Raw genomic sequence first — 16,889 nt, 5'->3', positions numbered from 1 at the left:
GTAGGATTTCACATCATATCTGAAGTTAGGAGGAGGATGGGGAAGCTCAGCCCTTCACCCAAGAATAACCCAGTAATGACACCTCTGCGCGTGGGAAGTGTTTCCTTCTGCACAGGGAGGATCTGAGGCTGCACCCCAGTGGGATTCCCTGCTTGAGCTGGAAGGCCACTCAGAGATGCGTGTCGCGCCAAGAGTGCGGAGGTTTCGCTGGGATGAAATACCAGCCGGGAGAGACACTCCAAGTCGAAGGGGCTTCCTCCAGCTTGGAGGTAGGGGCCGTGCTGCGCAAAAGGGACCGGAGAGCCTCGGGACCGCCGCAGCCCGCGCCTTCCGCCGAGGGCCTGCCGGGGACGCGATGCTGCCGGGCGCCGGGCCCGCGTCGTCGCCGCCGCCGGCGCGGCCGTGCCCAGCGAGGCCGCGCCAGACCCTGGCGTCCTCCATGTTCCCTCCCGGGCTCCCCCTGCTCCGGCTGCCTGGGCCGCGGACCGCAGCACCACACACCCCCGCGGGGGGGGACGCCGCGCCCCATCCCCGCCCCCGGCCCCACCCCGGCCCCGCCGCGGGGGCCCGGACCCCACCGCCGGCGGGCACTGGCTGAGCTCCGAGGCCGAGAGCCGGCCGCGGCGCCGCGCGGGAGGGGTCGGGGCCGCTGGGGGCGGCGGCGGCCGGCTCGGGGCTCCCCCCCCGCCCGCGCTCGCCGCGGCGGTGGTGCGTCCCGGAGGTTACCGGAAGTGGCCGCGCTCGGCGCTGCCATGTTGAGGAGCCGCCGCTGCCGCTGCCGCCGCCGCCGCCGCCGCCGCTTTGTTGTCGCCTCCTCCGGCTGAGGAGGCGCCCCGAGCGGGGGGAGTGGGGAGGAGGGGGGTCGGCCGCCGCAGCCATGGAGGCCAACTGGACCGCGTTCCTGTTCCAGGTACTGGGGCCCCCCCCGGGGGGGCACGGGGGGGACAGGGGGGCCGGGCCCGGGGCTGGCGGGCGGGCGGGCGGGCGCTCCTCCTCCCTCCCTCCCGGCCCCGCTCTCCGGCCCGGCCTTAATCCCCCTTTGTTTTTCCGCCCGCCCGCCCCGGCGGAGCGGGGCTGCCGAGGGGAAAGGAGGCAGCCTCGCGGGGCGCGGGGGAGAAAGCAGGCCTCGGGGTGACCCCCGGGCCCCCCCAGCACACACACGCACACGCACACACCCTTCGCTCCCGCCCCGGAGGGGAAGGGAGGAGGCCGGCCGCTGTCACCGCCCGCGGCCCGGAGAAAGGAGGGCGCCGGGCCGCTGGGGCGCGCGGTCCGCCTGGCCGCGGCGCGCCGGGCCGGGGCCCACGCCGTGGGGTGAGGGGGTCCCCGGGTCCCACTCCGTCCCCCCCTGCTTGGTCTGTCTTTCGCTCGCTCTCCGTTCTTTCCGCCTCGCTCTCTTTTTGTGCGTGTGTTGACTTTCTGACACCCCCCCCTCCCCGTCCCCGCGAATAGCGGGTATCCCTGGGCTCCCCGCCACTCCCCCTTCCCGCCGCCCCCCTCGTGTTTACCCGGTTGGGGGTGTTGTGACTGTGTGTCCCCTCCCCAAACTTTTTCACTGGCTTTACGTGTTTTCTCTCGCAAGCCTCCGCCGAGCCTTGGCAGCTGACACCCGCTCCCTCTGTCCAGCTCTCCCGCCGGCCCATTCAGCCCGGGGAATCCCCCGGCCGGGGGGGGGTGCGGGGGGGCCAGGGCGCGGGGAGGCCCCACCTTCTCCCGGGGCGCGCTTCCCTCTCGTCCCACCTCGAGCGTCTCCTCCAGCCAAGTGGGGGAGACGGCAAGTGGAGAGAGCAAACAAAGTCCGCTTACAGAGCCCCCAGATGAGTCATTCGTGGGGTGTTGGTCTTCATTTTTGGCAAGAAACTTGAAGGTGACTGTAGCCGATATGTTGGCAGTCCTCTTGTCGGCCCACTTGAGGTGGGGACCCCTATTTAGAAGACCGAGAACTTTTTCTTTCTTTTTTTTTTTTTTTCCTGCTCCGTTTCTGTTTGCAAACGAAGCACTTGGTGGGCAGTAGTAATGAGCTCACCGGGAAACTTTGGAACCGGAGGCTAGGAAGCTCGTCACTTTAAGTGCGTTCTTCCCGCCTCTTTGCGTTATTTTCCTTCTTTGAATAACTTCGCGAAATCCCAAACGCATAGCTTGGGTGCTTGAAACCTTTTGTGACTAACCAAGAACGGATGCAGAATTTTCAAAAATAATCCTCCCACCCCCCTGGACCCATCCCAGTGGAGTTAATATAGGGAACTGGATAATTCAAACGTTTCCTATTGTGTAGAGATGGTTTATTGTTTGAAGACATATTCTTTGGAATGTAATTTGCTTTTTAAGTAATTGTTGCATTATATTCAGGCTTCTTAAAATTGAGCATACTCAAAATTGTGGAATTCACTAACTTGGCCTTTTTCTCATTCTGATCTAGTATTGTTTTAACGTGCTTTGATGAGCTTGATAATGAGATAAGTCAACTTAAAAATGCATTGGAAAAGAAATGATATATAACCAGCTTGCATCCAGGTTGGTGTGAAGGTGGCAAATGCCCTCTTGAGAAAAAGCTTTCAAATGGTCATTTTAAAATATGGGATTAATGGGCCACTGAAGTGATTTTTCACATGAGGAATGACTTAGATTTACCATATTACACGTGCTCTCTCTCAATGGAGATTGGAAAAAATTGAGAGTTCTTTATGTAAAAGAAAACCCCCTTACTGATTTTTGGAAAACTGTTGAAAAATCTTTTGGAATACTTTTATTATTCTTTTCCTGGGGAAAGCAAATGCCAAGCATTTATTGATCAACTTTTTAATTAGATTTTATATTATTTAATTTTTTTCAGCTATTAAAATCTTTTTTTCCACCTGATGGAGAAGTGTGAAAGCTAATATTTGATCCTGGGCTTGGCAATGTGTGCAGTGATAATTTAGAGCCGAGGACAGTTGAATGGGTAAAGAGAATATTTCAGTCTTTTCTCTGGAAAGGTATGAATAGACTTACTCAGTTCCAGTTTTAAGTAATTTTCACTGGGGAAATGGAGAGTTGGACTCTCTTGTTGTTTCCTGGAGCATCTTATTGAATTTATATTTTAAAACAGTTTTAATACCTGCTTGCTTTCCAAATAACCTGGTGGAAAGTGAAAGCCGTAGCTGTTAAAATGTTTGATGGATGATTCTCCTAACAGGACATTCAAGATATGACTCACTGATGCTAATTTCTTTCAGTACAAAATCTTTTACCCTCTGGCACTGGAGATTTCATGGTGCCACATCCTACCACCCTGGGTGATGAAGTAACATTTCTGTTTTGTTTTTGCCAGCCCCATAAGAAAGCTTGGGCAGGGTTTTAAAAAAGAAAAAAAGCTTTGCTGTTGAAAGAGATGGGAGATAAATTTTGGTTTGATGATGCTAGTCAAATAAAAGTCTACGCAGAAGTTGTATATTTTTTAAACCACCTAACTGAAGACAGGCCATGGTTGTTATTTTACTCTGTCTCTTCCCCAGAGAACAAGTTGGGGAAGCCCAGCTCCCCTCTTAGAAGGCTCCATGTAGAAGTGTGGGGACCCTAGGAACCCTCAGAGAGTGATTCTCGTAGTGGTCGAGGCATTCTACAGCATTTCACCCGAGAAGCAGGGGCCTGGCGTGACCCTCCTGTGAGAGTGAGCGTCAGCAGTGCTGTAAAAATGCTTTATGCTGCCACAGACATCTGAATTGGTAAAATGGCAGTAAGTGCTTTTAGTACTCCCTCGAACTCACGGCTGTTTAGATTGAGAAATGCCTCTGAACACTATAAGTCTGAGCTTTGTCCAGAAGATTTGCGTTTCCTAGTATCTGATCTGATAGCCTTTGAAATTGTATATCTTGAGCTATCTTCAGCTATTAACCTTTTATATACTATATGGAAGCTTGGGTATCCTACACCAGGTTGGAGATGGGGTAAGATTAGAGTCCAAAATCTGTAAAAGTGTCTACTGAGGTCACTTGGGTAGATTCTGAAAATTATAGGAGCTCCCTAAATTAAATTAAAAGTGGACTGTAATTCAGTATGAGCACTAAGTCCAGAAAGAGAACTCATAAGTAAGCACACAAGGAAGATTCAGTCAAAATTATTAAATTGAAAATGGTAACTCAGTAATATCTCCTGATGATTTAGGGGAGTCTGGTTCTAGGCTTAGTTAACTATTGTGCTGCTATCAAGTAAATATGGGGCTATGTGGTAGATGTTCTTATTCATCAAAAGAGGTGTGTCTGTGTGTGTCTGTGTGTGTGTCTGTGTGTCTCTGTGTGTGTGTATGTGTGTGAGTGAGTGAGTCTTGTCTGTCTCCATGGTTTTTTCTCCTTAATGGAGTGAACTGTAGGACTTGGAATTATAGAGTACGAAAGGTAAATAAGTGTCTGGAGTCTCTAAGATGATGGGATGGACCCTTCCAAAGATGTTGTATCCTTAAAATATTTGGAACTCTTACCTCTGAGTGCATATATCCTTTTAGGATTACAAAACTCAAGCATAGAGGCTCAGGGTTACTGTCAAGAGTTTCAAAATTCATGTTGATCAAGTACAACATATTAGAACTATTTCAGGAATTTTTTTCCCCATCATTTCCTAAATGTTTATCATTATGGAGGTATGGACAATTTTGGAAGAATCAAATCCAAGAAAGTAATTACTCATAAATACCAGGAACCTGATCCACAATGAAATGTTGGTTTCAGTGCAGCTAAAGAAAATTTCCAAACAGTGTCCAGCCCCCAGTTCTGGAGGAGTGGAAAGCACTTTATAACAGCGAATGTCCAGTACTTTAACAGGACTTAGAACCGCTAGAAGTAGATGAAAGCGAAAGGAATTTAAATTATTTATATCTCGTTTTCTCTTACTAGTTTGAGTTTAGGGTTTGAACTATTGTTGGTAAAGGATGAGATGAGATGAACTGAAAAGCAACTGACAGGTGTCTGCTGGGGGCTGCCTTCACAGACACCTTCCAGGTTTCATTTCAGCCAAATCTTTTAGTAGAATTAAGTGAAAACTTTAAAAGTAAACTTAACAACTGGCATATATAGTCAGAGAACTAGTGCCTGTCTTTTCCTAGATAAAATAAACAAGTAGATGATAATATGTCTGTCTGTGTATGTGTGTGAGTGTGTGGCTTGTGCATCACTGCAGTAAGGTACTGTTAAACACTGAAGTCTGAAGTGTAATTTTTTTGACAAGTTATTTAAACTTGGTTTCAGCACTGACAGACTAAGGCAAACTGATTTCGTCAGCTGGTATCTCCCTTATGAACCAGGGTGGTGTGTAGTTTAGTCAGCTGTTTGAAAGCAAGATCACTGTCAGCAACTTATTTGCAAAAGTTTTGTGTCTGTGCAGTGATTTTAAATGCTTTGTAATGGGAGCTCTGAGAGTAGCTAGGTAGTTGCTGGATCTCTGCCGCAGAGAGTAGCTTACAGGCTCATTGTTTCTTCTGGTCTCTGTTGTCTGAAGCATGTTGTATTTGGAGGGTCGTTGTGAGAGGCCGAGTTTCTGAAGTGTGAATGTTTGATTTTAGGCCCATGAAGCCTCCCATCACCAGCAGCAGGCAGCACAGAACAGTTTGCTGCCCCTTCTGAGCTCTGCTGTGGAGCCCCCTGATCAGAAACCATTGCTTCCAATACCGATAACTCAGAAACCTCAGGCTGCTCCAGAAACATTAAAGGATGCCATTGGGATTAAGAAAGAAAAGCCCAAAACTTCCTTTGTGTGCACTTACTGCAGTAAAGCTTTCAGGGACAGCTATCACCTGAGGCGCCACGAGTCCTGCCACACAGGCATCAAGCTGGTGTCCCGGCCAAAGAAAGCCCCCACCACAGTGGTCCCCCTCATCTCCACCATCGCTGGGGACAGCAGCCGAACTTCGCTGGTGTCGACCATCGCAGGCATCTTGTCCACAGTCACTACATCTTCCTCGGGCACCAACCCCAGCAGCAGTGCCAGCAGCACAGCTATGCCCGTGACCCAGTCTGTCAAGAAACCCAGTAAGCCTGTCAAGAAGAACCACGCGTGTGAGATGTGTGGGAAGGCCTTCCGAGACGTGTACCACCTCAACCGGCACAAGCTCTCCCATTCGGACGAAAAGCCCTTCGAGTGTCCTATTTGCAATCAGCGCTTCAAGAGAAAGGACCGCATGACGTACCACGTGAGGTCTCACGAAGGCGGCATCACCAAGCCCTATACCTGCAGTGTGTGTGGGAAAGGCTTCTCCAGGTAGTGCTCTTTGCTTTGTGTTTTTCCTATTATGGTATCAGTACAATCTCTAGATCTAGAATGTTTATGTGAGGCTAGATACGTGCAGGCCTGCCGTATTAGAGGAGGTTGGTGACAGATAAAGTATCATACCTCCAGGGCTAACTCCAGTTAGGTGTGGTTGACAAGTGTGGCATAGGGATTAGCTAATTATTTCATTTAAGAAGTGCCTTGGTGGACTCAGGCCTTTATTCGGCATATCAATACCTCTTATCACTGCAAAACCAGTGCTGAATTTTCAGTTCAGTTGGGTGACTGGTCATGAGGTTCACTGCACAAATCAAGGAAACATATCCTGGAAGCTGGGATGACCTTGGATACTCTTAAAGCTTTTAAGAGAGCGCGTTTTTCCATTTCTCTGTGGTTACTAACATTTCACTAATTCTCATTTGTAAAGGCTTTTTAAAGTTAATATTAATAGCAGTTGTCTCTGGCAAGTGGTAGTAAATTTGGGGTATTCTGTAACTGTAAAGAGCCAAGCCCTAGAATGATTTGATGTTGACTAGAAGAGAAAATTAACAAGGAAAGGACTAAGGCTTTTGTTTATGGTAAGAGAGGTAAGGAGGCTTGCACTGGGGGTGGGGGAGTTGTAATTCTGCTAGCTTTCTTTAAAATGCCCCCCACCCGTATCTGCCAAGCATGTAAACATCACAGTAAGTAGCATTTCTCTCTGTGTGTTCCATTACATCTTCTGTTGAAACTCTCTCTTTCACAGGCCTGACCACTTAAGCTGTCACGTAAAACATGTCCATTCAACAGAAAGACCCTTCAAATGCCAAGTAAGAGTTAAAATGACTTATCCTTAGTGTAGCGCTTAATGCACATTATCCAGAAGGTCTGAGCCAATCAAATCTGACCATTCTTGAGTAGTCTTAAAATCACTGACTTGAGTAAATGTGGTCCTTTTGAATTCTAGTTTTATAAAACATAAATGACAGCTTCTGTTTCTGGGAGGCAAGATCATTTAAAAATGTGAATAAATGTTGTTTTTGTTAAGCTACATTTCCTTTTTCTTGGGCAGCAGTGTTTAGTTATAAGAAAAAAGAAATGTATTGTCTTGCAAAGGTCACTGTGTATTTGAAATGAATGAAGTGCTTTAAATTAATTTCTGGGCTGATGGTTGAGGTGGTTTGAACTATAATAGAAGAAAATAGGAATGTTTTCCCAAATGTAACCACTTACTGGATTTTTGTCTACTATTGCCACATTGGAGCATTTTTAATGACATAAATTATGGTAATGAAAAGTTCAAGAATCTTAATGAAATGACTGTGTTAGGTGTCAGTTATTCTGTTTTTTACACAGAAAGTCTTTTTGTGCTACTTTTAGTTAAATTTGTTACTAACATTTTATTAAGTAAATGATTTGAGTTCTAAGAAAAATCCAATTGGAGGAAGGAGACTAGTGTCATTGAGTGAGTACCTGCTATGAGGCCGTGGGCAGGCTCTTAATCCACCAGTAATTTTGTGAGGTAGGTATTACCTTCATTTTACAGATGAAATGAATTCAGATAGGTTAGCTAGCTTGCTGAGTATTACACTGTTCAGTGAGATAGGAAGCTGGATTTGAATCCAAGGCTGACGTACTCTACAGCTCACATCTTTTCACTACTCGTTTGATACTTTTTTCTTTCCCTCGAAATGTGGAGTCCAAAATTGACCAGGTGTTTTGTTATGAGTACAGTTTTACGTAAGACATGCAATTAAAACCCAACTGATTTCAGTCTGCTTGCTTACTTGGGTAGGGTAATACCTTAGAATATAAGTACTTTAAAATGAGTAGAACAGGATAGTCTATATTTAAAAAAAGTTTTCCTCCCTCATGCAGACATGCACTGCTGCCTTTGCCACCAAAGACAGGCTGCGGACGCACATGGTGCGCCACGAAGGCAAGGTGTCCTGTAACATCTGTGGGAAGCTCCTGAGCGCAGCATACATCACCAGCCACCTGAAGACGCACGGGCAGAGCCAAAGCATCAACTGTAACACGTGCAAACAGGGCATCAGCAAAAGTAGGCAGCACCTCGGCTCGCGTTTCTTGCTGTGTTTCAGACTGATGGGAGTATAGATTTTTTTTTAATCATGTATTGAAGATATTTTCACTTGTGTTCTCAGGACTGTATTAATATTCGTCTTACTTGTTTCCTCCTGTTACTCAAGTACACAAGGACACGTCAGTGGAGAGTGTATGTCAGTGTTGGAAACACACTTAACATGCGTGTATGCAGGCAACACTGACACGCTTGCCACTAATTCTGCCTTTATTCCTGCACTGTCCGCTAATAATACCCGTCTCAGAGGAGCACAGTTTCCCTGCAGCTGGTTTTCAGTGTGTCCCTTCTTCCGGAGTTTGAATAGAAGGCTTTAGTTTGTTAGAATTGTGGCAGAAGTGCCTCCTAACTCCTGATTGCATTAATAGCCTGTCCTCAATAACCTAAAGATAAAAGCAATGTTAAATACTTTTACTTTCCAAACCCAAATCTATACAGAAAAGGTTTATCATATCCCTTGAAATGTTTAAATGCTTTGCTTACCTTAAATTCAGAGCCGGAGACAGAATATTCCACGGACCTGTGGATAAAATTCCGTACTTGAATTTACCGAGGCCCTTTCTTTAAGATCTCCCTAACCACTAGAAGAAAGTGTTTTCCTAATTCTGTATTCTGTTATATATGTGCTTTATGTGGCAGAAACATCAGATTCTCAAAATAGCTGGCCAAAAGTGAATGGGAAAGAATGTTAATGTGTTTTAATGTTATTTGTTTTTGCGTCTTTGTAAGTATGTTGGGTTTATTATCTAGCATGTCAAACTTTGTTAATTTTACAGAAATTTACTTTTAATGTACATTGTTGTGATCAAATAGCTTAAGTATATTAGATATTTTGATGAGCATTAATTATTCCATTCTAATATTACCCAAGTTCAATTTTGAAAGATACTTGCTTTTTAATGTAGCAAAGAATTCTTCTATATTGATTTTCCCTAGCTTTCTGGATTTTTTTTTTTTTTTCAATTTATCTATTTTGACCAATAGAGACATAGCCGCACAAAAGATGTACTGGAGTAAAAAAGTTATTGGGTCAAATGATAAAGATGGTAGAGGCGTGAGGAGTCAAGGTATCTTAAGTTTTGGATTTTCGAAAAGTAGCCCACACTTTTTCAGGGTAAATATGGTGTTTCTGGTTTGTCTTTGGAGTAGCATGCATGAGTGAAGAGACCAGCAACCAGAAGCAGCAGCAGCAGCAGCAGCAGCAGCAGCAGCAGCAACAGCAGCATGTGACAAGCTGGCCAGGAAAGCAGGTGGAGACATTGAGGCTGTGGGAAGAAGCTGTCAAAGCGAGAAAGAAAGGTAAGACGAGGCGTCCGGTGCCCACAGCATGGCTGGAAGAGTGTTTGCATCTAGTGCATGCCGGGTGGCAAAGGAGAATAGCCACAGCGCAGAGATTCCTGCTTTATGGAAACACTTTATGGAGATACTCTATGCTGGGAAGTATCTGGTTGAGTTACTAGCAGCAAAGCTTCTAAGCTTCTGGATAAAGTTTTCTTTTTCCTAGGAAATAAAAGTTCTCAGTTCTTCTTACCATGTTCTTTCTTTTGATTTACTTTTCGTTAAAATTTGGAGCCACGTCTGGTACTTTGCTATGTACACTCAGAGTTCCTTTTTATGTTCTTTTTATGTCAGCCTCCATGCATTAAAGGCTCCTTTTTTTTTTTCTTTCTAAAATATTCTCACTCTTAGAGGTAGATGAACTATCCTTCTGTGTGCATAAGTTCGTTTTCTTACAATACAACGGTGCTATTTTCTGCTCTTTAGAGTTGTTTGTGAATCGTATTATTTTGTATGTATTTCAGACTCTGTAACGCCAGTGTCTTTTCTCTCAGTCTCACCCTTAATTTCTTTCTGTCTTGTCACTGGGGCTGGCATTAGCTTAACATGTGTGTACTTCAGTTGATAGTGACTTGACTGTAATTGTTACTGAAATTTTGAGAATGGTTTGCTTTTCTCTCATATATATAAAGAAGCAGTGGAGTATGTTTTCAACACAGCTTTTTAACTTAGTAGCTATAGCTTTGGTTGTGCAGCCGTTTCAGTTAAGTCATTTTGTCAGAGTATCATCAGCCACAGGACAGATTGCTAAATTCCTTTCTTCTTCCCTCTCCCTTGTCATGTCTTATTTTAAATTCTTGAGGAATCCCCTGCATGTAGGCTCTGCTGTAATCCCTTTGCTGTGTAGTTCCTTCCATCCTCTGCTTTCATGTAGGGCAGCTATTCCCTTCCTCTCAGATCCCTTCCGAGCAGCCTGTACTTGGATAAAGATAAAAGGAATAGCATTCTTTTTCATGCATCAGCTGGCATTGGACGGCTTCCCTGGTGGCTCAGAGGTAAAGAATCTGTCTGTAGTGTAGGAGACACAGGAGACACGAGTTCAATCCCTGGGTCAGGAACATCCCCTGGAGGAGGACATTTTTGCCTGGAGAGTCTCGGGGACAGAGGGGAGCCTAGCGGGCTCCAGTCCATAGGATCGTAAAGAGTCGGACACGACTGGAGCGACCTAGCACGCGCTGGCGTTGGAGGAAAAGAAGGGAGCAGTTCAGATAGGCTTTCCACTTGGCGCTGCTTACTTCTGTCTTCCAAATGGACATTGTCATTTTGATGAAAGGTTTTGTGATAGGTGGAGTGGAGAATGGCGGGTAGGGGAGGAAAGTGTGTCTGTGTGTCTGTGCCATGGTGATCGCTTGGTGGGTTGAAAACATGGAGCATGTTTTACTCACAGAAGAAGTAAAAGCGGTTAAGTTACAGAGAAGGACAGGGTTAGATTCGAGAGAAAGCACGGTAGGGAGACGGGGGACGGGGGAGTGAAACTTCACAGGCCGCAGCAGGAGGAGAATGCTTTTAGCGGTGCTGCCATCGCCTCAGAAATGAGCTGGCCTCTCCCTCATTCTTTCTCTTTTTCTGCACGCTTCTGTTTGGTATTGTATTTCAGTGTGCTTGCACAATAAGACTCAGTTGTTTAGATCATCTTCTGATCTCCATGAAACAGAATGCTATTATAGTCCCATTTGTAATGTGAATCTCTTTGGAAATGGCCACTGGTGTTAGAAACTTCTGTGTTCATGTTAGTAAATGTCACATTTGGGGGAGAAGAGACTCCTGACCTGAAAACCTGAACTTGAATCAGCACGTCACTTTTAAATATTGGGTTTAAATAAGGTAATTCAGTTTCCAAATGTGGATGACAATCAGATCATCATTTCAGGAGCTTCTTAGATGTACAGATTTCCCAGGTTCCATCTAAATCTCAAGATTGAACTTCTTGGGGAGCAATTTTTTTTTTTTAAGTGCTCCTTAGATAAATGATTTTGATCATCAGCCAGGTTTGGGAATCCCTGATAAGGAGTATGGAGCAGTGCCAAGGTTACATCATACTCATCAAGGAAGTGCTGCTCATTGACACAAGGGTCCACCTGAGATGATTTGACAACACGTGGCATGTGGGCAGACCTCTATCTTTAGTCTCAAATGCATTTCTCCATTTCGACAACCAAGTCACAGCACCCCCATCCATCTTCTTACTGCTCTTTGCTGACACACCAGCAGATGATGCTGAATTTTGGTTGAGGGGTGGAGTAGGGGGGTGTCACCCCAGAGGAAAGTTTTCCTTAAGAAGTGCTCAGGCTTTGCTGATAAGAAGGACCACGATCCCGCAGCTCACTGCAGGGTCTGCTAGCCTCGCTAGTCCCCTTTGGTATGGTTGGTGGTTTGTCATAGGTACAGTTAAATGTCACTGGGGGTAAAGTAGGTGATTATGTTAGTTTCAGAGAGAGAAAAATGAGAGGAGAGGAGAACACAAACCTACTTGTTTATGTAGGATGCTTGTTCTTTCTTAACATCATTAATAAATGCAAGCAGAAACAACAGGGTTATTTAAAATGATTTGTCTAAGACTGAAATAAACAGATGATTATTAAAATAGCTTGTTTTTCCATCCCTATCTAATGGATTTTTAAGCCCTTAACAGAATGTGGCTTCACCTCTGAGAAAGCTTTAGAGTCCATAGCATCGAGAACACACCCCTGTCTGCTAGTTACAGTGTGCCTTATAAGAAGGTTTTTCCAGTTATCTGCTGTGTAACCATCAGCCCAGCTCTGTGTAAGCAAGCTCTTCTAGCCCAGCCTGCGGGCGCTTGGCTCTTCCCTGGAAAGTTTGTAGAACTCAGAGGAGCCGCATGAAGCGTAGTGATAATACTTAGCCCTACTCGATATCTCTGCCTCGCAGAGTGCCTTGTAGAAATTACCTGATCTGCCAGCATCATTGTGAGGTAGGTAAGTAAATCTAAACTTGAAACCAAAAGCATCAAGGCTAAGCCAGTTTGCTCAGTCCTTGTGGAAGGCCCAGTGTCAGAAAAGAGAACTGCCCTCACGCTGGGATTCCTGACCCCCAATTTTGTGCTCAGAAGGAGCCTCCCTTCCAGTTGACCCTGGGGTAGAAAACTGTAATTTAACTTATTAAATGTTTGTCCTTTTTAATTAAGTTGATTCAGAAACTGAATTGTGTTCACTGTGTTCAGAGTCTAAAGGCCCTTTTGTCTTCTTATTTTAGAAGCTGCTAACCTGTGCCAAACCTCCACGGCTGCTACGACACCTGTGACTCTCACTACTCCATTCAATATAACGTCCTCTGTGTCATCTGGGACTATGTCAAACCCAGTCACAGTGGCAGCTGCAATGAGCATGAGAAGTCCAGTAAATGTTTCAAGTGCTGTTAACATAACCAGCCCAATGAACATAGGGCATCCTGTGACTATAACCAGCCCATTATCCATGACCTCTCCTTTAACACTCACGACCCCCGTCAACCTGCCCACCCCCGTCACTGCCCCGGTGAATATAGCACACCCTGTCACGATCACGTCTCCAATGAACCTGCCCACGCCTATGACGTTAGCTGCCCCTCTCAATATAGCAATGAGACCTGTAGAGAGCATGCCTTTCTTACCCCAAGCTTTGCCTACATCACCACCTTGGTAAACAGTGTTATAAAATCAGAATATGGGATAAAGTAAATATTTACCAGCAACTTACTTTTAGTTTATTAAAGCAAAGAGTAAACCATGAAATTGGGAAATTTCATTAGTTAATAATAGTGTAGTAGCATTTTTCTCCAATTTGGCTGGGATTGTTCAAAGTAGGGTATGTATGTCACTTATCATTGGACCACTTTAGTTTAATCAGAAATTCCTTTTAGCTGACAGCATTGCTTAAACAGGATAGTAGTTGGCAAGATGAAATGCCAGAATTAAAACCAATCATAAAAAAGCAAAATCCACTGCAAAACAGCATTACTGTTTCTAATCCCAAGAAATCATTTTATTCTAAACACTAGCAGAGCTCTTCTCCCGAATTGAACAAGGTGGATGGCTGACTTTAACCTGAAGTTCTAAATCCACGGATTGAGAGCTAGTGTAGAATTGTCTGTGTGTGTTTTCATGAGTAAATACATGCATTGTCGTAATAAAATGCATTTCAGAGAATATGCATTTTACCTTTGGGAATACGTTAATTTCAGGCAGCATTCCCTATGGGAAAGGTGATACCAGCTCTGATATGCAAAGCATATGATAATTTATCATTCTAACTTCAACATGTAATAGGGATTGTGACCTGATATTTGGAGATGTAAATATTGCTCAGCATACTAATCCTGATGAAATACAGCATTGTAGTCGACTTTTTAAAAAAATTAAAAACAAAAAAAAACAATATACACATTGTGTTTTGGTAAGAAAAGGCCGCAACTGGCAGAGGAGGAGTCAGGTGTGCGGACAGGCAGACTCCTAACAAACGGATGCCAGCGGGACTCCTGTTCAGGGGTCACGGAGTACTTCGGAACAGTTAAAATGTATTTGCTTTAAATTGGAAGACGCTGGAGGCACTGGGATGTGATATGCCCCTCTCTCTCCCAATCAGAGCCTGTTGATGTTTCAACAGGGAAAGATGTGTTAGTTGCTCACTAGAGTTTATGTCTTATATTAAATTGTATACAGTTTTTATTCTAACCACTAACTAGGTAGTATGCCCCTTCAGAACAAGCAGAGTCTATCTTTTTTTTTTTAATTTCTCCTTCCATTTCTTAATCAAGTATTGTGCAGATTTGTTCAACTTTGTAAATACAGACATCACTTTTTTTCCTTTGAGAAAACACTTGTATCAGCTTTGTGGGGTTTTCAGGGAGACAGCTGTCTGCACTCCCTGTAGAAACCCAGCAATGATTGTGCACGTTAAGACATGTGCTTTTTATTTCTTAGCAGGATGTTTTTATCTCTGTACATAAAGTAGAAACCAAAAGCTAGGGAAACAGATATTCTCCACCATCATGCCAGACATTGATGTTTTTAAAGCATTGTGTTTTTTTAAAAAGTTACTAAAACCAAGACGCTGTGATTTTTTTTTTTTTTTAAGTTGCAATATGTTTTTGGGTTTTTTCCTTTTTTAATCTTGCAGTTAAGAGAAGTGGACATTAGTTGTGTTAATCTTGCAAAATGTTTGCAGGACTATCAAACTGGATGACTTCCATTTATGCCCCACTGTGTCAGTTCAAGCATCAAAATACCTTGCATCTGAGGCAGACTTCCTACATCAGGGACAGGTATCTGTGTGTCATTATACAAAGCAGTTCGAGGGGGTTGAACTACGTAGTAAAAAATAAAATAAATAGTACTTAGTGTAAAATAATTTTATAAATGATCTTTTGTACTTTAGGACATTAAATTGTACAACTTTTGTATATATAAAAGCTTAGGAACTTTCTGTTTAGCAGGAAGGCAACACATTCCTACACTTTTAATGTATATGTTTGTTATAATGTCCATGTAAACATGCCCTATGTTTGTGCCTTTTAATTAGTTTGTCTCAATAAACAAAATGTAGAGAAAAATATGTAGCTATGACTTTGTTACAACTGTTCCTATCCACAGTACCAAGATGGTTTGTTTTAATATGTAGAGCATTATGTGTGGACTACTGGAAGGACTCGTGTAGGGAAGGCCCACGCGTGGCCCTGCTGAGGCCTGGACTGGGCAGATAGTGGCCACATTTGGAGGAAGCCCATGTTTCCTGGCACGCAGGCCCAGTATGGGGTTCCGGCTCTGCTCAATGGGCCGTGTCGTCTCTGACAGCAGGCAGTCCAGTCCTCCAGGATGGACACAGCCCAGCTTCCTCCACAGTGGCCCGAGGAGCAGTCCTCAGTGGGGGCAGGTGTGGCCCCTACCCCCAGGCTAGAGTGTGGTCGTCGGAACCCTGAGAGTACTAGTTCTTTAAAAAAAAAAAGATATATACTAGAAATGATTGCTTTATCAATTCACTGTATAATAAACAGGAGTGAGACTTCATTGTATGACTTCGGTTAAAATGCTATTTTGTATGCATCCTTTATTCCCTCAAGCTCGTCTGCAATAATAAAGCCACGTCGTGTCTTCTTTGGGAGGGAGAGAGTTGGCAGGATGGAGGTGGCAGTGGGCCGCTGAAATGGCGGGCGTGGGGGTGAGGGGGCACCAGAGTAGGTTGTGGTGAAATTCTCCTGTCTTGGAACTGGAATTGAGTTTTGATGCTGATGAACTGATTCAACCAAGTGTTGAAGGCACGACGGCCATCGCTCACAAAAAAGCAGAGTTTGTTTTTCTCTTCTGGTTGTAACCTGGTTAAGAGCGTCCCCTTTATCAGATTGGCAGCTAAAGAGTTGTATTAGATAATCCTCAAATCTGACATCCAGCCTGTTACGCTCTAGGGCTCGCTTCTTGGCCTGCATTTTGCCTTTTATTGTATCCATTTCCCTCCTAAGGTGTGCTCCTAAACAAAGGTTTCTATGTAAGCAGATGGATGATTTTTCCTGTCAATACCAGCACTGTATTATTAACATGCAAAAACTGCAGATTTATTTTGACAAATTAAAGTTAACCAGTCACAAATGTTATGATGGATTGCTTAATACCTCAGAAGCTTCACCAGCTCACCATGATGATAGAGAAATTTTTGAAGAGCTGCTTCTCCAGGTGTACACATCTTGATACTGGGTGGCAGAGAGAGGGAAGGACTAGTGACCCCTGGGCCGAGAGGGTGGGGCTGCGCCAGGCTGGCTGCAGGAAAACTACTCCCCACCAGTCAGCTGAAGTATTCCCAGAGATGGTTTTTTAAACTTTTTTTTTCTTATGCTCTAAACCCAGCTGCTTTACCTGAAAGGGGTTTTCGATTGGGTTGCCTAATCATTTGTGTTCCACAAGGTTCATCAGATGTCTACTGAGTGCGAACAATGTGCCAGGCACTGTTAGGCAGTAAAGGGCATAATACAAAGATGAAAAACTGGTGGCTGCCTCCAAGAAGGCTGTTAAGAGAGAGAACGCCACGTTCCCAAGTGACAGTATCAGCAGACAGCAAATCAAGATGCATCTGACACCAGTTAATAAAAAGCTTTGGATACCTACATCTGTTTTGTATATAACCGAGGCTTTCCAAACTTCCTCTGATAATTGACTTTAGTCTCTTTATTGACCCAGTGAAAACAGCTGGAGGAAGAATTTCTTACATTGCTTTTGTTTGGAATGGGAAGTGTCATTTCACTGAGTTGC

The 16,889-nt window shown here is 44.6% G+C and overlaps 1 protein-coding gene across 19 annotated transcripts; it reads left to right on the top strand.

Moving 5' to 3' along the window:
* Positions 1 to 545: 545 nt before the first annotated feature.
* On the top strand, positions 546 to 16,237 carry VEZF1 (vascular endothelial zinc finger 1). 19 transcript variants are annotated; one of them, XM_069602585.1, is made up of 9 exons: positions 593 to 910; positions 2,420 to 2,514; positions 2,834 to 2,941; positions 3,495 to 3,715; positions 5,534 to 6,228; positions 6,983 to 7,046; positions 8,095 to 8,278; positions 9,467 to 9,616; positions 12,869 to 16,237. In XM_069602585.1, exons 4-9 carry the CDS (start codon positions 3,710 to 3,712, stop codon positions 13,294 to 13,296), a joined length of 1,527 nt encoding a protein of 508 aa, XP_069458686.1. In that variant the 5' UTR covers positions 593 to 910; positions 2,420 to 2,514; positions 2,834 to 2,941; positions 3,495 to 3,709; the 3' UTR covers positions 13,297 to 16,237. The 19 variants fall into 19 exon arrangements, with proteins under 19 accessions (XP_069458674.1, XP_069458684.1, XP_069458670.1 ...); XM_069602580.1 differs by having other exon boundaries at positions 740 to 910; positions 9,464 to 9,616; XM_069602576.1 differs by having other exon boundaries at positions 747 to 910; positions 8,077 to 8,278.
* The last annotated feature ends 652 nt before the right edge of the window (positions 16,238 to 16,889 follow it).

The sequence above is a fragment of the Ovis canadensis genome, chromosome 11 (assembly GCF_042477335.2).
Source record: "Ovis canadensis isolate MfBH-ARS-UI-01 breed Bighorn chromosome 11, ARS-UI_OviCan_v2, whole genome shotgun sequence".
NCBI classification, from domain to species: Eukaryota; Metazoa; Chordata; class Mammalia; order Artiodactyla; family Bovidae; genus Ovis; species Ovis canadensis.
The sequence above is the reverse complement of the archived record's forward strand: the minus strand, read 5'-3'. Positions and strand labels throughout refer to the sequence as shown.

Bases quoted from the DNA above. Each gene is read 5' to 3' on its own strand.
- VEZF1 (XM_069602590.1), top strand. From the start codon at position 878: ATGGAGGCCAACTGGACCGCGTTCCTGTTCCAG. The intron at 911-5,533 runs GTACTGGGGCCC...GTTTGATTTTAG, and splicing joins GGACCGCGTTCCTGTTCCAG to GCCCATGAAGCCTCCCATCA. The intron at 7,047-8,076 runs GTAAGAGTTAAA...ATTTAAAAAAAG, and splicing joins AAAGACCCTTCAAATGCCAA to TTTTCCTCCCTCATGCAGAC.